Here is a 20,277-nt window from a genome sequence, read left to right as displayed (position 1 = left end):
AAGTCTGGAGAGACAGTCTGCGGACAGGATCACCCTTTCAGTCTGAGCATTAGTAGAGGTAAAAGGTCTCTCTAGCGGCTGGCTGTTGCCTCTCAGATCTTCTGGCAAGCTTTATTTGTTAAAACATAAACAAAGTATCCCCGTACCACTGCTTGTGTACTGATGAAACACAGCCTGGAGTCAGAACACTCAGAATTCAATCTTGGCTACCACTTGTTAGTTATATAACACCAGGCAAATTACTTTTACATACCTAAGCCTTACTGTCCTCAACATAAAATAAGAAGGCAATTGTAACTATTTCACAATGTTTCTGAAAGGGTTAAATTAAAATTTTAAAGCATATGAGTAATAAAAGAACAGTGTGTGCTACACACTGAGTGTTCAGGCGCTCAGCTGACATCACTGAACACCGCGTGAACAAGTTTAACTGCTGGGCTTATCCCACATGGAATAACATTCTTTACCACTTGAAGTTTAACACAAGTATTTCATGAATAAAACCCCATTAAATAGCTATCTACAATTACTGTCTTAAGATGAGTGGGAAACCATGCAAACAGCAGAACTATTAAGGAGTGAAGAAAGGGCAGTGCCTAGAGAAAGTTAACAGATTCCAGGGACACCAGGCACAAGATAAACTGTGCATCCCCTCTTCATAAAGTAAGCTCTCAAAGGAAAGAAAAGAAGTTAACTTTTCTTATTTTCATAATTTTGCCTCAAGTCAAGTCTACTTTAAATTGTATATAAACAGGTACAGAATTACCTATATTTTTTAAATTTAGATTTATTTTTATTTTATGTGTATGTATCTTGCCTGCATGCCTATATGTGCACTATGTAGTGTAGTGCCTGCGGGGGCCAGAAGAGGGCGTGGATCCAGTGTGAGTCACAGACGGTTGTGATCCACCATGTGAATGTGGGATGTTGAACCTGGGTCCTCTGTTATCTCCCCAGCCTCTGAGCTATCGTCCCAGCCCCAAGAACTACTTAGCACTTTTTAAGGTTCCCATAAAATGAAAGCAATCAAATATGTTCTAGAAGTCTAAAACAGACTACAGAGAGGAGAAAAATCTTTGAAAACTGAAAATTGGGGTACAAAAAAATCTAAGGCAGTAATTATGAGCCCTTAAACCTTGTCTCTGGACAGTCTGGCCTTAGAAAATTATCTGTTAATATTCTCTTGACTGGACAGACTTGCGGCCTCTGATGGCAATCTCAGATCTCAACTACTAGAATTACAGAAAAAATATTAGCTTGGAGTTCTAATTATAAAATTATTTTTCTTAATGACAGTAATTAATCTCCAAGGAAGATTCAATAAGTAACTAAGCTTCAGTTGCCAAAACTGGAAACGGCAATGGCTTTTTTACTTCTCAGAAACCCGGTTTTTGCCTCTGTGGGCAACTGCACACATGTGGCAGACACTCACACAGGAACACACATACACATAATTAACGTATAGTTTCTGAGGCTAGAGAAATGGTCCAGCAGTTGAGAGCGCTCACGGCTCTTCCAGAAGACCCTCAATGGTGGATCACAACCATCTGTGACTCCAGTTTCAAGAGACATAAGGCTCTCTTCTGGCCTCTGCAGCACCAAGCATACTGCACACACATATATGAAACCAAAGCGCCTATATACACAAAAACTTCTAAGTGCTTTTTAAAAGAAATGAGATGTTCAGGTAAAAATAACCTTCAAGGAAATGATCAGAATAAACAAAGAATACTAAGTACTTTCTGCTATGTCCTAGAATGTAGCCTTACTATGTAGAGTGATGCAGTGTTCTCTTTATAAATCCTAAAAGAGGCTCTATTTTTCAAGGATGTTTGTTTGAAAATGTGATCATATAATGGTATGTAGTAAGGGAAAGTTTTCTGGGTTCTAGTATTACTTTAAAAATTAAAAGCAGTGCCTAAAATATTCTGATACTTTTCTTTTCTGAGACAGGGTTTCTCTGTGGATCAGCCCTGGTTTTAGAGCTTTTGGAGCCTGTCCTGGAACTCTCTCTGTAGAACAGGATGGCCTCGAACTCAGAGATCTGCCTGCCTCTGCCTCTTGAGTGCTGGGATTAAAGAAGCATGGCACCACCGCCTGGTCTGATGCCTCATTTATGAGGTGTAGAGACAAGGAACTAAAAGTAGTGTTTTGTACTTAAGAATGAATATAAATGAGGGGCCAATAATTTCTGTTTTGATCTGCACTTGCTCTTCTAATTATACAGTCTTTGTCTTCTTAGCAGGAAGCAGTACCCAGCTTTCAATAGACATACCTTCATTATATAGGGGACGTTTTTAAATTTTATTTTGTGTGTATGGAGGTTTTGCCTGCATAAATGTCTGTGTACCACATGTGTATAGAAGAGGGGCATCAACTTAATTTCTTAAAATATTTTTTATGGACCCAGGTGGTGGTGGTGCACGCCTTTAATCCCAGCACTTGGGAGGCAGAGGCAGGCAGATCTCTGTGAGTTCGAGGCCAGCCTGGTCTACAAGAGCTAGTTCCAGGACAGGCTCCAAAGCTACAGAGAAACCCTGTCTCGGGAAAAAAAAAAAAAAAAACACCAAAATTCCTTTCAAGATATTTCATAATTTATATATTTGTACAAACTCTTTGTTTGTGTATTCAGCATTTACTGCATTCTCACTATATGCCCAACAATATAATGGTTCATAGGGACAAAAAGGCAATTTTTTAACTTAATTTAAAAATTTTTTATTTATATACGAGTATTCTGCATGCATATATGTCTGTGCACAATATACATGACTAGTGCCCTCAGATGTCAGCAGACAGCACCAGATGGGACTAGACTTACAGATGTTTTGAGCCACCATGTGGATGCCAAACCTCAAAACTGGGTCTTCTGGCCATTGAGCCATCTCTCCGGCCCAAAGGGGCACTTTTTAAGAAGAAACAAGTCTGGTGCAAGGCTCGGGGGGTGAAAACAGGAAGATTTTGGGTTTGTAGCTAGCCTGGGCTACACGGAGTTAGAGGCCAGTCTGGACTAACAAGGTGCTGGGGGGGGGGGGGGGGGGAGATAGCCTCTTTACAGTCCTTCAAACTGCAGTATGGTTATGTCAGTAAGATGCAATTATTATACGCCCAGATTTTTATTTTCGTTCTTATTTTATTAGTCTAGGTATTTTGCTTGAATGTTGTCTGTGCACCAGGTGCATGGCTGGTGCCCATGGAGACCAGGAAAGGGGAAGAAAAGAGAGGCCCTGGAACTGGAGTTACAGACAGTTGTGAGCGATCATGTGGGTACCGGGATCAAGCCTGAGTCCTCTGCAAGAGCGGCCAGTGTTCTTAACAACTGTGTCATCTCTCCAGCCCCCAGGATTTTTGTTTAGCACAATAATTATTTTCAAGATCATTATGTATTTTTCATAGTATTTATTGGTATGTTTACTTATTTACTAAGTTTTTTTGAAGCAGGATCTCATAAAACCCAGAGTGGTCATGAATTTGCTAAATAACTGAGGTTGGCCTTGAGCTTTGCCTCCTCCTATCTCCACTTCTCCAAGTGCTGGGATAATAGGTACTTACCACTTTTCCTGAGTTTAGAGCTGTTTGCTTCAACAGTTACATAGTATTTCATATGAAACAGATATTTTCCTCATCTGCTGTCTTATTTTTATCTATTTAGACTACTGAACCACATACTGTTGTCAGTGAGGTTTGATACTGAGACAATGTTAAAGCGTCCACTTATTCACTTGACCCACGTTGGCCCTTAGCACACTCTATGTTGAGTGCATGTGTGGACACACATGTAGGTACCTGTGTGCATACAGTGTGTGTGCACTTATGCGTGTGCACAGGAAGCCTGATGTAATTCCTGATGTTTTCTGAGAGAAGGCCTCTCTCACTAGGACCTAGGCTTGCTGGACAGCGAGCTCCATTCTCTGCCTGTCTGTCTCCCCAGAGCTGAGATTGCAAGCCCATGCCAATGTGACCGGCTTTTTCTTTTTTTATGAGTTCTGGGGACAGAACATTTTTGCCGTTAATTATGGGACAGTCTAGTCATTATAGCAGTTCAATTACTGCTTAGCTGAAAAGTCCTTTTAGCATTTCAAAATTAGAGCTGGAAAGATGGCTTGATGGGTTAAAGCATCTAATGCTCTTGCAGAGAATCCAAACTTTGGATCTCAACACCACACAGAGCAGCTTACAACCACTTGTAATGCTACCGTTTCCTTCTGGCTTCCTCTGACCCTTGCACTCACAGCCTCAAGCAGATTCTTAGGACAAGGGCAAAAAGCACCACATTCTTTGCCAAGATATCACAAAAATGGACTCTAGGCTAGTCACTACTATTATTCCCCTCTGAACCCTCTTGCGCTTGTCTGCCAAAGCCCACATCACTCTCAGCACTACTGTCTTCCCAGCTCCTAGTGTGAGCTTCCAATGACCTAGTATGGCCATTCAACCACTTACAGCATTAAACCACTCTCTTAATACAAAGTCTCATACATTCCCCCAAAAATACCTGTCACAGCAACATGCCATTCCCTGGTACCAACTTCTGCCTTTGCTAATTTTCTATTGCTGTAAAAATACTCACAACCAAGGTAACTCATAAAAAAACCAGTTCATTGGGGACCATCATGGTGGGGAGTATGGGGCAGGCAGGCATGGTGCTTAGCAGCAGCTGAGAGCTCACATCTGATCCACAAGCACAAGGCAGGGAGCTAACTGGGAATGGTGTGTCCACCCCACCAATGACACACTTCCTTCCCAAACAGTTCCACCATCTGGAAACCAAGCCCTCAAACATGTAAGCCTATGGAGTCATTCTCATTTAAACCACCACAGTAAGTATGTCACAGATGTAAGCATATTTTAAAATCCCTGTCTATATCAGTAAGCTGTATTGCAAGTCTCAATTACACAATCCTTTATTTTTCCTCTATAGTTACATGTATATCCTTTATAAAGGACATTGTTGTTAATGTTTATTTTGTTTGGTTGGCTTTTTTGTTTGTTTATTTGGGGTGTTGGTCTTTCATTTGAGACAGGGTCTCACCATGGAGCTCTGGCTGGTCTAGAACATGCTACGTAGACCAATTTGGCCTCAAACTCACATAGATTGACCTGCCTCTTGCCTACCAGTGCTTGGACTAAAGGTGTGTGCCACAATGCTGGTTGTTGTCTGTTTCTTGAGTTACAATTTCTCTATATTTCTCACACTAGACTTTACTATATGACCTCAAGTGGCCCTTCTTCCTTAGCCTCCAGAATAAGTTGGACAACGGGCACACGCCTCCAAACTATAGCTATAGTTTCCTTTTTCTTTTATTTTTTTGTTATTGTTTTATTTTTCAGACAATATCTCATTGTATAGACCTGGCTGGCCTAGAACTTGCTATGTAAACCAGGTTGGTGTCAAACTCACAGAGAGCCACCTGCTTCTGCCTCCAATGTCATTGGGGGTGGTGCTGGGTAAGATTAAGGACATGCACTGATGGAGGAAGGTCATTGGCCAATAAAGAAACTGCTTGGCCCTGTGGGTGGAGTAAACAGAACAAAATGCTGGGAGGAAGAGGAAGTGAGGTCAGAGTCTCGACATCTCTCCTCTCGGGAGCAGACGCCTGAGAGAGACGCCATGCTCCCAGCTCCCAAACAGACGCACGCGATGAAGCTCCAACCCAGGATGGACTAGGCTAGAATCTTCCCGGTAAAACCGGTTCTTACAGATTATTAGAGATGGGTTGATCGGGATGTGAGAATTAGCCTGTAAGTGCTAGAGCTAAAGGGCCAAGCAGTGCTTAAAAGAATACAGTGTCTGTGTAATTATTTTGGGGCATAAGCTAGCCGAGCAGGCGGCCGGGGTGCTGGGAACGCAGCCCCGCCGCCGCTCTTATTACTACAATGCACCACCACAACTACTTGTAGTTTTCTTGATATCACTAATTCCCTTCCTTAAGGTTTTGGTTTTTTGTTTGTTGAGAGACATCTTGTTATGTGGTCCAGACTAGCCAAGAATTGACCAGGTAGCTCAGGCTGGCTTGCAATCCTCCTGCCTCAGTCTCTGGAGTTCTGGGACTACAAGCACACACCACCATTTCCTGAGACTTAGTTGTTGTATACTGATGCTTTGCTGGTGCTTGTAAATCTCTCTTGGGGCTTTAGATAAAATTTTTACAATGCTAGAACTCTCCCTTTCACTTCCACTAATCTTGAATGTTTATCTGTTTTATATTTTCATAGAGCAAGGAATTATAAAGAAGTACTGAAATACTTACTGAGTGGTGTTGTATCAGGAGGTGGAAAATTCTCAGTAAAGTTGACATTACATAGATCTGTACTACAGCAGCAAAAGCGGTATGTCCCATTCTGAATAGAGGGTGGGGTGGTAGTTACAACACATTCTTCATAGTGACACTCTTGGGGATCCCCAATGTGAGACCAACACCCTACAAAACAATATTAAATAATATTAAAATAAGCTGGGAAACAAAACAGTAAGTAAAACCGCAAACTATGAAATAATTGCAGTAATATAAAACTAAGTAATATATAAGTCATAAAACAACCTGAAAAAATGGTAAAGAATACAACAGACATTTCATGAGGGAAAAGCAACCAACAACATGGTTATGATTAACTTCACTATTATAATAAGAATTATTTCCAAAACTGCCATCAAACTATTTTAGTTTAAGTTGTCCTAATTTTTAAAATAACAATATGCAATCATAACCAAGTGTTAGTGACAGTTGCTCTCATACAATTCTATAATAAATGCATGTATGATGGAAATTTTGGAAAAATCCATAGCAATTTTGATGTAGAAACTTTAAAGTAATCATACATGTTATGATCTACTAATTCTACATCAAAGAATCTACTTTAAAAAAATCAGACACAACCTTTATATATGTTTAGAGTTTTTCACTGCAGGATAACGCATTTCAGTGAAAACCTTGAAACAGCATCTTATCCAAAGCACGTGAGTAAACTGTGAAACATCTACATAGGAAATACGGTGCTGAGGGACAATGTTTTCAGAAATTATTTACAATAACGTGGGGGGAATAGCATGGAATTACTATATAGCATTATCCTATATACAGATATATATGCATTGTTTACATTCTTATTCACCACGTTCTGGGGAGGGTTTTCATCTACCCACACATCTTTGCTAGACAAGCTCCAACTGTAGGAAAAACAATGCTGAAGATACGGCCCTGTGGGCAAAGATCTGTCTCTGTGCATGGCATCCTGTGTTTGACTCTCTGCACCAAAAAGACAGAGAGAGAGAGAGAGAGAGAGAGAGAGAGAGAGAGAGAGAGAGAGAGACAGACTTGCCTTGTTTCACAAGATTGATGTCCCCTTTGGATTTCTCCCACAGGCCATAGCACGTGCTCCCTTTGGAGCACAATATTGTCCCGTTTTCATGAGAGATTCTGCTCTCACCTATCCCAAGGTCTTGTTGATAGGGATCTTTAAATGCACACAGCCGTTCTTGATTCTGGGAAGCTAAAAAAAAACAGGAAATAACACAATGATAAACTGATGCTACTTTGATAATACGATTGACTATGAGAATCTGTAAGATTTCTTTATTAATATACAACACAATTTTTAAAAAATTATAAATTTTCCTACTAAATCCTTCAAATTTCATTGCTGAATAAATTTATACCCAATAATTTCCTTTTTCAAGATTTATTTTTATTATTGCGTGAATGTGTGTGTGCGCAGGGGCCCCGGAGAGGCCAGGGAAGGTGGATGGTCCGGTGACTGGGGCTACAGGTGACTGTGAGCTGCCTGACACAGTTGCTGGTAACTGAACTCGTGTCCTCTGTAAGAGCAGTGACATGCTTTCAACTCCTGTTGTCTCTATCCACAGCCTCGGGCAATTTCCTTTTGCACGTTAATTTTTACATCCATGCAAGAACTTCTCTAAAATGTTTCCTGAAAAGAGACTTCTTTTACTCATGTAACTCTTATTACTATTTCTACTATTAAGTATTTTTGCTGTTCAAAAAAAAGAAAGACCTTGTTCAATGGGCTTGGTATTGTACACATTTAGTCCCAGGACTGAGGTGGCAGAGGCAGGCAGATCTCTGAGAGCCCTAGGCTAGCCTGGTCTCATAGTGACTTTCAGGACAGCCAGAGCTACAAAATGAGACCCAACCTCAAAAAAAGAAATACCATGTTCTAAATCAACCTTTAAAACAAAGAGGTAGCCGGGCGGTGGTGGCGCACGCCTTTAATCCCAGCACTCGGGAGGCAGAGGCAGGCGGATCTCTGGGAGTTCGAGGCCAGCCTGGTCTACAAGAGCTAGTTCCAGGACAGGAACCAAAAAGCTGCAGAGAAACCCTGTCTCGAAAATCAAAAAAAAAAAAAAAAAAAAAAAAAGCAAAGAGGTAGTAGGCTGGGTATGGTGGTGCAAACCTTTAATCCCAGCACTTGACAGGCAGAGACAAGGTGGATCTCTGAGTTCAAAAGCAGCCTAGTCTGCATAGCTAGTTCCAGGCCAGCCAGGGCTACATAGAGACCTTGCCTTAAACAAACAAACCCTAAGAGCATAAGAATTCTAGCAAATATTACAGTATTCAATTCTATCATTTTACAGTCATTTGTATAAAGCCACATTATTAGTCATGATAGGCTGAGGTGTGAGAATAATGAAAAATGGATATATGGTTTCTTTTCAGGGTGACGTATGTGTGTTTTAAAATTATGCTGTGGTAATGGCTACATAAATATCACATTAACAGAAAGAAATCATGGAATACTTTACCTCAGATCAATGAATTTCATGATATACAGATCATGTCTGAGTAAACATACATGTAATATATGTATTTTTTATTATTATGTATAATTTATTTATTTATTATGTATACAATATTCTGTCTGTATGCCTGAAGGCCAGAAGAGGGCGCCAGACCTCCTTACAGATGGTTGTGAGCCACCATGTGGTTGCTGGGAATTGAACTCAGGACCTTTGGAAGAGCAGGCAATGCTCTTAACCACTGAGCCATCTCTCCAGCCCCCTAAAGGGACAGGGACAGTCTTACTTTTTAGGCCTGACTGGCCTAGAACTTTCTCTGTAGACCAGTCCGGCCTCAAATTTACAGAGATCCACCTGCTCTGCCCTTGAGTGCTGGGATTAAAGATGTGCACTACCACTCTTGCAAAATAGGTTTTTAAAACTGAGAGTACTTCTGAGCAAAAAGAAAATGGTTTTGCATTACTTAAAACAGCCAGATGAAGAAATGTTCAATGGCTCCTCATATTTAAGGGACAATCTAATGCAATTTAATGGCAAACTCTCTTTCTTCATATATATCCATGTGATTTAACTGATTCCAATAGAGCATTTGCCATGTAACTCAGTGATTAACAAACATTAGCCAGCATTGTAAAAATATCAAAAAAGTAAAAGGTTATCAAAAAGCAACATCTGATCTTTAATTTCTTAAGACAGACTTTCCTAATGTTTGAGTAGCAAGGATAATCACTAGGAATACCAACAGTTTCTTAGGACTTTCTGCACCCATTTTGCATTTGAGGTGTACAGAATTGAACAGTACAATTCAGGAGCATTTTAGCAAAGTATATTACTTATCAAAATAATGTATTTTTTGTTATTTTTTGCTTTTTGTGCTTCTTTAAGCTAGGGTTTCTCTGTGTTGCTTTGGAGCCTGTCTTGGAACTAGCTCTTGTAGACCAAGTGGCCTCAAACTCACAGAGATCCTCCTGTCTCTGCCTCCTGAGTGCTGGGATTAAAGGCGTGCGCCACCACCACCTGGTCAAAATAGTGTTTCTGAACGTAACAAAGAAGTCTAGAAAAGGAATGACAGGGCTTAACATCTGTGTGTCCAGCCAATTCACACAAACAGACCTGTCAAAATTATTGGTATGCAAAGTACTTTCCAATTACTGGGCCAAGTAACAGACTAGATAAGGAAAGCTGCAGTTACCAAATCTTTGGTTATATAGTTTATTCAGACAAACCAAACCAGACAGCAATTAATGGAAAAGAAATGTGGCTTGATGTATATACTTTTAAACTACGTTTCAACCTTCTAGAAGACAGACACACTAATATCTAAAGAGCACAATATATGTGTAGTGCTACCGATTAGAGAAACAGGTATGCCAGGAGATGGTGGCACACACCTTTAATCCCAGCACTTGGGAGGTAGAGAGTTGTTTGAAGACAGCCTGGTTTAAAGAGCGAGTTCCAGGACAGACTCCAAAGCTACAGAGAAACTCTGTCTCAATAAACCAAAAGGACAGACAGACAACTGGGATAGAAGGCAGCCTCACTGGCAGGGTGGCAACTGCTCCCTTCAGATTAACACAGCATTTCAAGAGGAAACAGCACCAGGAAGTAAGGGCTCTGCTCAGAACACGAAAATGCAGACTCCAAATCAGCCCTTCACATCTTTCGTGAAAGACCAGTGCACTACAGAAGGGAAGCCCGTTATCAGAGTCTGGTAAAAGCTGAGAAAAGTAAAGCAAATTTGCAGACGAAACAGGGTTTCTAGGGCGTCTGGAAGCCCGGGAAGGAATGCAGTGAGAGCTGCACTGGAGTAAATAAGAGATGGTTGTTTACATGAACGGTATTCTGTTCTGGGGTGGGGTAACTAGGACTGGGGCTCAACACCATTCTAGCAGAGGGAAATGACACTTCAACCTGAACAATCTAATCGCTTCTTGAACACTGCAAGCAGTTCCCCTGAAAGAACAAGGATGAGAAAAAACAATGAGAAAATTCCAACCAGTGACCTAACCCTAGATGTTCAAGTCCTGATGCAAAAAAACACAATAAACACGGAAATAAAGGCAAAGTGAGTCCTCCAAAAAGTAGCAACTCCACAGCAATGGTTTCTAAAATGTCTCAAACTATTCCACAGAACAGAAATGGGAGGAATAGTACCAACCTCTTCTTATAAAGACATAACGAATAAGGAAAAATTACTGACCAATTCCCCTGCTTAACACAGATGCAAAAGTTCTCAAAAAAAAAAAAAATACCAGCAAAAAGAATTGAAGAACACACCAAAAAGCTCATTCACCACGATAGAGAGGGAGGGATGACTCAACATACGTAAGTCAATACATGTAACAATCACATCAATGGCCTCAAGGAGAGAGATCATTTTCATCCCAACAGATGTATGTATTTTGACAAAATCCTTTCACAAAAGCCCTGAATAGACTTACATATGACAAAAATATAGCCAATATTAATTGTACTAAATAGTAAAACCTGAAAGCATTTCCACTAAAATCAAGAACAACACAAGGGCATTCACTTTTTGATGTGTGTGTGTGTGTGTGTGTGTGTGTGTGTGTGTGTGTCCTAAGGATCAAATTCAGGTCATACAAGTACATACACCTGTTGAGCCATCTTGCAGGAAGGAATGTCCCTTTCTCCACTTTTTTCCTGAGACAGGATCTCACTGTGTAGACCTGGCTGGCAAGGAACTCTACTGATCCCTGCCTTCCCAGTGCTGGGATTAAAAGCATGTGCCACCACACCTAGCTCACTTTTTCCATTCTTACTCAACATACTGATGGATGTCTTAGCTGGACTGATGAGTCAAGAGAAGGAACGAGGGGCTGGAGAGATGGCTCAGAGGTTAAGAGCACCAACTGTTCTTCCAAAGGTCCTGAGTTCAATTCCCAGCAACCGCATGGTGGCTCACAGCCATCTGTAATGAGGTCTGGTGCCCTCTTCTGGACTGCAGGCATACAGACAGACAGAACACTGTCTTTAAAATAAATAAATAAATAAATAAATAAATCTTTTTTAAAGAAGAGAGAGAAGGAACAAGGATACAAAAAGGAAAAGGTCAAACTATCCTATTGCAGATAACAGTCTACAGTTCTTAGATACATGGAAAAAATGTTAACCTCCCCCAGCCATTAGAGAAATGCAAATTAAAACTACACTGAGGTTGAGTGGTGGTGGTGCAGCTTTAATCCCAGCACTGGGGAGGCAGAGGCAGGCGGATCTCTGTGAGTTTGAGGCCAGCCTGGTCTACAGAGTGAGTTCTAGGACAGCTAGAGCTACACAGAGAAACCGTGTCTTGAAAGACAAAAAAAAAAATCTAAATATTGCTCCATCTTTCATGATATATAGTTTTTTATGATTTTATACTGAATACAGATAAATAACAATACATGTTTGTTAGTTATCCATTAAAATATGGATAACTGACAAATAACTACAAGTAGACAAAAGGAGAAATGTAGGGTGAGCTGCCTGGTGGTAACTGACAAATGCTGAATGAATACGCGTCCAATCATAAACTATCAACTATCAAGTCAAAGAATAGAGTTTGCTCAATCCACGAGGAAGACTTAAACTAAGGGGGAAAGGAGGACTCCAACAGAGACAAAACAACCGTGGGTTTATCAGCAGGCCATCTTATTTAATCTAACACTTTGAGAAGAGGCTGTATTTTTTCTGTCTACAAAGTATGATATCTATAAATCTGAAATTCAAGAAATTATACATAATTGCAGAGAAACACGCTTCAAATTCTACAAAACTTCTTCAGAATTCAGAAATAGCCAATTTATATACTGGAAAGATTTAGAAGGCAAAAATATTACAGTGATAAATAATAGTTTAATCATGGGTAGATAAAAATTGGAAAATAAAACAAGAAATTTAGTTTAGAGAATGTAAATAAAAATGAAGTTGTTTTAATAAGATAAAATGTGGAAATGAACAAACTGTGGAAATGAAAGAAATGATTACTATTCTGAACATCTGTTAAATTCACTATGAATGAATATAAATTTCTCTGAAAGACAGTATCCCGCTGAAGCTAGGCTGCCCTGGAACAGACTGTGTAGCCCAGGCTGGTCTTGAAATCACAGTTCCTGTCTAAGACAATGCAGGAAGTACCAGTGTGAGTCACAACAGTGGCAAAATTTTTCAAGTTTCTCTGCCATTCTGTGTCTAAACAGCCCAGAAGTCACACAATACTTATCCCCCAGCAGCTGAAATAGATTTATCTGCACTGGAGAAGTCTGCATGTCTTATCTCTGCCCTGGAACAAAGTTCAGGGACTAATTCTGGGTAGGCTTCTGCTTGGCTTCTGTTTATCTAAGTGTCAAAATGAACTATCTAAAATAAACAGCACAGAAACCTTGCAGGCGTGGGACACATAACTAAAGAACTGAAGAACAGAATCCTTTTCCCAGAACGCAAGTGCTTAAGGACAGACTGAACCATGATTTTGGAGCAGCGCTACAGTGGCTCTGTTATAAAACATACGGAGTAGATTCCCTCCTGCCGTGCGTGCGTGCGTGCGTGCGCGCACCAGAGAGAGGTTGCTGCTGGATGTGTTCTTCATTCACTGTCTGCCTCCTTTTACTTTTTGGAAAAGGGTCTCAGAACCCAGAGCCTGAATCCAGGAAGCCGCCTGTCTTTGCCACGTCAGCAGCAGAATTACTACACTGTTTGGTTTTCTTTTGTTTTCTTTTCTTTTTTTAATTTGAGTACTAGGGATCTAAACTACAGGGCAAGCATTTTATAAACTGAGTCAACTCTTCAACCCCATGAATATCTTTTAAAGATTTGGGTTTTCTATTTTTATTTTATGCATTTTTTCCTGCATGCCTGGCACCCTTGGAGGCCAGACGAAGGCATATTCCCTGGCACTGGAGTGTAAATGGTTGTGAGCCACCATGCAGGTGCTGGGAACTGATCTTGGAGCCTCTGCAAGATTATCAAGTGCTCTTTACCCTGAACACTTCTCCAGCCCCACAGATATTTTATTTTAACAGAAATATCCCCCAGAAATTTACTATAAATTTAGATTTTTTTAATTCAATTATAATAAATCAAGCAAAGACCCTTATTTTCCAATGTTACAATGCACCATTTTGTAAAGTAAATAATTTTTTTTAATTTATTAATTATGCCCTCATCTTCTTTATGTAATACTGAAAGATGGACTTGGGACCCCGCACATACTAGGCAAGTGCTCCATAGAGTTACATCTCAGCTCTTAATTTATATGTTTTTATTCCCAGATTGCAACATATTTAAATGTTATTCTGCTGAGCATTGTCATAGTTTCAAATAGAGAGAAGACTTGGAGATTAAAATCATCAGAAGAAACCTCTTCAGCATTTTCTTTGTTGTTGCTGTTGGTATTGGTGGAGGTGGAGGTGGTTTCTCAAGACAGGGTTTCTCTGTGTCTCTCTGGCTGTCCTGGAACTATGTAAACCAGTCTGGCCTCAAACTCACAGAGATCCGCCTGCCTCAGCCTCCCAAATCCTGGGATTAAAGGCGAGCGCCACCATACCCAGCTCTTTAGCTTTTCATTGAGTTTAATGCTGTGCTGAGGAATCCTGGGAGTCACAGAACTCTGCATATATTCAGTCATATTCACGTGTAACTTGTCACAGCAAAGTAACGCAAACCAGAACTAACAAGGGGAAACAAGGTCCAGACTTCTTGAATCTCCATAGCATCACACAGAGCAGACTTAGTCCCCTATTGCTGAATTGTGAAACACATGAAATACTGTCTAAATATTGTTCCAATTTTAATTAATAGTTTGGTCATGTAAGCATTTTTAGTCTGGTACCAAAATCCCAGATTCACATAAGAAAAGGAGATGGTTGACACAAACTATACCGTTCCCACAAACAATGTAAGTATGGTAAAGTATTCTTATCAGTTAGGCAGTGGAGGGAGTGTTGGGAGCATGAAGGCCCCTTGCACCCACAGACATCCAGGGAAAACAAATGTTAATCACACAGGGGTGTCTCCTTAATGGGAAGATAAAATACCTGCCTTCCATCCAGAGACTGAGAGTGGGCATTGTTAACAACCTGTAGACCTTTCTGCTATCTGTGGAGGCAGACCTCACCCACCTTTTACTGTAAGAGGCAGACTTTGTCCAAATTCCCCATAGTGATATCCCACACTCTCCCTCCCAGAGTTAATAAAACATAACCTAACTGGAGATGTCACGTGTATGACATAACCTGCTAACATCTATGCTATGGTCAGAGACCACACCAGATTCTAGGGCTTTTAGCTATAGTACCCATGTTCGTAGTCACATGTACTTAGAGAAGGCATTTCTATTATGTAGTCAGACCTCAAGGTTTATTGTGCACTTGGAACTGAAATAATTGTTGCCTGGAAACTTTTCCCCAAATTGCACTGTGTTTTAAACAGGCTGACAACGAATCACCTGGCACTGGGCTCCCAGAAGTTCCCCTGCAGATTCATTCCCTGCCTGGACATCTGCAGGAACCCCTCAGCGGGAGCACTCCCAAACACAAATTCCCACATGCCAGCCAGTGGCCAACTTGGAATGCCGGGCTTTCTAAGAACAGCCGTCTTAGGCCTGTCATTTTAACTCTTTCCCTGGACAGATTCCTAAAGCAACTAAAAGCTAATGAACACACATGCACAAAACACATCTGACACAGAAACAAACAAACAATAAACCAAAACATAGAGACTACACAAAAGCAAGTAAGACGGTCTCAAGCCTCTAAGAGGCTTTCCATCCTGGGACGGGCATGACAGCCATTAGAGTCAAATATTACCAAGTGCCTGTGACATGGCAGCAGCGTTCTACACCTAGGGACTCAGCACGAGTGAGTCTTAGTCCCTCAAAGTGCTTGTATCCTAGTGATATAAACAGACAAGTAACGAACGCACAAATAAATACATTTACTGGAAGACTCTGGGTGCTCAGTGTCTCCACCCTCACTGCGATGAGTGCCCATTCTATGTCAGGGTGTCTATAGATTAGGTGTCTCCTTCACTGCTCTCTACGTTGGTGACAAAGATGTCTCGCTGAACCTGGCATTTGCCATTTCAGCTATGGCCAGCTCTGCGCTCCCCCGGTGTCAGGGTCACCACACCTGCCTTCCACCTGAGTGTTGGTGATAGGAACTCAGTACTCATGCCTACACAGAGAGCAGTTTACCTAAATATCAATCCGTCTCCTCAACCCCACAAATGGTCATTCTTATAGGGTACTCTTGAAAGAGAGGTAAATTTTAGAATACGATAGAAACATGCTCTACTATATAATAACCTTCTTTAGGAAATACAAAATAAAACTTTTTGTTTGTTTGTTTGCTTCGAGACAGAGTTTCTCTGTGTAGCCCTGGCTCTCCTGGAACTTGCTCTGTATACCAGGCTCCAGGCTGGCCTCAAACTCAAGAGATTTGCCTGCTTCTGACTCCCAAATGCTGGGATTAAAGGTTTGCACCACCACCACCCAGCATATATATATATATATATATATATATATAATAAAAAGACATTTTAAATGTCTTTCAATTGGTGTTTTTAATTTCAAGAAATATATTTGTTGGGAATAACTCATGCTGGGCTCAGAACAGAAAAGAGAAAGTGAAAACAGAAGACACTGAAAGATTATCGTTAATGTTTTCTATGTGGGATAATATAAATACTATTCAGTGTTGATTTGATGTCAAGAATACGCGACCATCTGTGGGGGAGAGGTGGCTCAGTAGTTAAGAGCACTTGCTGCTGGGCTCAATTCCCAGTACACACACGGTAGCTAACAACCACCTGCAATTCCAGTTCCGAGGGATCCAATGTCTCTTCTGACCTCCACAGGCTCATGAAAACACGTGGAGCACATTCATACACTCAAGAACACACATATACACATTAAATAAATAATGTTTAAAAGAATATACAACAATCCGATGATCAAATGTTCCATCAAGTGTGGAACAGAAAGTGACTTCCTAATCTGAGTAAGGGTATCAATGAAAACCCACAGCTGCTGCTATACTCAATGGTGGGAAAACAAAAAAATTTCCCTTAAGATCAAGAACAAGAAAGATGTTAACTCCTTCAAGTCTACTGAACACTATGTTAAGAAAGTCTGCAAAAATTGAAGACGAGGGGCTGGACAGATAGCTCAGTGGTTAAGAGCACTGACTGCTCTTCCAGAGGTCCTGAGTTCAATTCCCAGAAACCACATGGTGTTTCACAACCATCTCTAATGGGATCTGGTGCCCTCTTCTGGCCTGCGGGCAACCATGCAGGCAGAACACTACATACATAATAAATAAACTTTTAAAAAAAATGAAGACAAAAAGCAGAAAATGAGCTGGGCAGTGGTGGTACACACCTTTAACCCCAGCACTCAAGGATGTCTGAGTTCAATGCCAGCCTGGTCTGCACAGTGAGTTCTAGGACAGCCAAGGCTACACAGACCTTGTCTCAGAAAAACAAACAAACAAGCAGAAGATACCAAATTCAGAAAAGAAGAAGTAAAGATACTTGATTGCAGGAGACAGGGTTTTGTAGATAATAATTCAAAAGGAATCTCTTTTATTAATTTTTTCATTTTATTTTATGTCTCTGAGTGTTCTGTCTGCATGTATGTACATCATGTGTATACAGTGTCTAAGGAGACCAGAAGAAACCAGATCCTCTGCGTCTCAGGATCTAAGTTGTGAACCACCATATGGGTGCTGGGAATTGAACCCAGGACCTCTGGAATAGTAGTGAATGCTCTTAGCTGCTGGTCCATGTCTCCAGTCCCAGGAATCTCTTTTAAAAATAAATTTGAGCTAATAAATTCATTCAGCAATGTTCCAGAACATAAGATCAATGTATAAACATCGACTGTATTTCCACCCAGTAGCAGTGCACAATCCAAAAGTACTAGTAAGTGCAAGATTCATACACTGAAAACTAAAAACATTAATGAAAAAATTAAAGCTCTTAGCAAATACTCCATTTACATAGAATGTCAGGATGTTGTGGGTGGCAAAACTTCCAAATTTATCTGCTTATTCAATGCAATTCCTATCCAACGGTGTTTCCTTTCTTGCAAAAACTAGCAAGTGACTTTTAAAATTTATACTGATATAAAAAAGAACCCTCAAACCGCTAAAATAATCTGACCAAAAAAATAAACAAAGTTGGATGATTTATATATCCTGATTTCAAAACCTACTACAAATCAACCAATGAAGACAGTGTGGTTTTCTCATGAAGAAAAACATGTACATCTGTGGGACAAAAATTGGCTCTTCAGATATATACCCTTAACTTCCGTGGTAAATGAGTAAATAAAATTTCTTGTTTTGAGACAAGGTCTCATTGTGTATCCCAGACTGGCCCTGAGTTTGTGATAGTCATGCCTTAGTCTCCTAAGGGGTAGGTAACAGGAACATATCATCATATCCAGCTTGGTAAACTTACTTTTATTTCGATTTATTTATTTATTTATTATTTTTAAAGAATTTGCTGATTTGTTGTGTACACAGTGTTTTGCTTGCATGAATGCCTACACACCAGAAGAGAGCACCAGATCTTACTATTAATGGTAAGCCACCATGTGGGTGCTGGGAATTGAACTCAGGTCCTTTGGAAGAGCAGTCAGTGGTCTTAACCTCTGAGCCATCTCTCCAGCCATTGTGAACTCATTTTAAGACAATGCCAAGGCAATTTAATGAGGAAAAAAGTTAACCTTTCTAACATACAGTGTTTCAACTGAATAACCCTGTACAAAACAATAAAATTGAAGGCTCCTAGTCTCAATTAACAAAAATTAACTAAAAATAACTCAAAAGATGCTAAAATCCTATATAATCTTCAGAAAAAAAGCAGAGTCCCAGCACATCTTTGTAACCCAGATTATGAAACAATATTGTAACTACAGCCGTAAAGTCATAGAGGAGAAGGTAAGACAGGAGGGAGGGATGGAGGGAGAAAGGGAGGATTCTTCCTGGTCTTAGACTGACTGCACTGGTTTTGCAGCTTTCTTTCTCTAGGTGACCACACTTTTGTTGTTGTGTGTGAGGGTGGTGTATACAGGTCTGTGAATGCCAGAGGCTGGCGGCACCAAATGAGCTGGAGTTAAGTGGTTGTAAGCTGCTGGTGTGGGTGCTGGAACTGAACTTGTATCCTCTGGAAGAGAAGGAAGTGCTCTAACTGCTGAACCATCTCTCCAGCCCTGGCCTTAACTCCTGACTCTACCTCAGCTTCCCAAATACTGGACTGGAAGTGTGCTGCCACCACACCAGGCTTAGGAGTCCATGTGAATTGCTGGTGGCCCTATCAGAGGAGCAAGTAGCAACTCAAGTTCAGGTGTCAGCCACTAGGAGGCAAATCCTGACGGGTGAATCTCACACTCAAGGTCCCAAGACCACAGACTACAGAATGTCTTTTGCTTCTGCGGGGCTTTCATGTGTTTGCTGCAACTGCAACCATCCTTCTCTGGCATCTGGCACGGTGTGAATGGGTGTGGGGAAAGCCCTACTGCCTGTAACAAAGTGTGTTTATCTCATGGAAATAATCCCATTCTACTGGGCATTTTTTACCTGTGGATTATTATGAAGATGATTCTTCCTAAACTGTACTGACTAATTGATAATAATAATGTTAGTTTAAGGAGAGTTCTGATGATGAAAAATTAAACAAGAAAGTGTCACACAGCTAGAACACGGGAGTTTCTATTGGGGAGCCTTATAGACTGTAGCTTAGTTAATGATTAAAAAAACAATGGAGCTGCAGGAGCCAGGCTGGCTCGAATTCTTTCTATCTTAATGTTGGGAGATGTGTTCCCAGGCTTCAGAGTGCATCACACCTGAAACAAAGCTTTGAAAATAACTTAAGGCTAGACTAGATGTTTCTGTCAAATAGTTCTGAGATGAAAAACCCAAGAAGACAATCTAAAGTGTTAGAAAGGCACAGAGTTGAATGAGGAACTAACTCATCAAGGTCAGGGAACAAATACAAAGCAGCCCAACTGTTACCAGCTGACGACTTTCCTTGTTAAGGTTGGTTAGTGAGCAAAGGTGATGATCGATTCCTGATACCCATTTTACCCTCAATACCTGGTATAAAAAACTATGGAGGAGTGGGTATGTACCCTAAAGATCTACAGCAGAGTTGACTGATTCTTTTTCATATATAAACGTTTAGGTTTGTGATTCCTTATTAAGATTACCTTTCGAGATAAGTAATAAGAAGATTAGCCCTTTCTTTTTTTTTTTTTTTTTTGGTTTTTTTTTTTTTTTTTGGTTTTTCGAGACAGGGTTTCTCTGTGGCTTTGGAGCCTGTCCTGGAACTAGCTCTGTAGACCAGGCTGGTCTCTAACTCACAGAGACCTACCTGCCGCTGCCTCCCAAGTGCTGGGATTAAAGGCGTGCGCCACCATCGCCCGGCTAGCCCTTTCTTTGTAATGGTGAAGTGCAGTCTGCCAGTAAAAGAGTATCTCGCTCCTTACATACTGTTAATCTACATACAGCTTGGGTATGAAA

General features: G+C 40.6%; 1 protein-coding gene across 4 annotated transcripts in view; it reads right to left on the bottom strand.

Moving 5' to 3' along the window:
* Positions 1-20,277, bottom strand: part of LOC121459053 (bone morphogenetic protein receptor type-2-like) — a 99,480-nt gene that overhangs the window by 48,703 nt on the left and 30,500 nt on the right. For all 4 annotated transcript variants that reach the window (XM_041668560.1, XM_041668562.1, XM_041668563.1 and 1 more), the window contains exons 2-3: positions 7,321-7,491; positions 6,252-6,422 (exon numbers count right to left, since the gene is read on the bottom strand). In XM_041668560.1, the coding sequence (XP_041524494.1) occupies positions 6,252-6,422; positions 7,321-7,491 (342 nt within the window). The remainder of the gene's footprint in view (positions 1-6,251; positions 6,423-7,320; positions 7,492-20,277) is intronic.

The sequence above is a fragment of the Microtus oregoni genome, unplaced genomic scaffold (genome assembly GCF_018167655.1).
Source record: "Microtus oregoni isolate MIOR12 unplaced genomic scaffold, Mior012 000018F_ref0000195, whole genome shotgun sequence".
NCBI classification, from domain to species: Eukaryota; Metazoa; Chordata; class Mammalia; order Rodentia; family Cricetidae; genus Microtus; species Microtus oregoni.
Note: the sequence above shows the minus strand (reverse complement) of the source record. Positions and strands in the feature narration are given on the sequence as shown.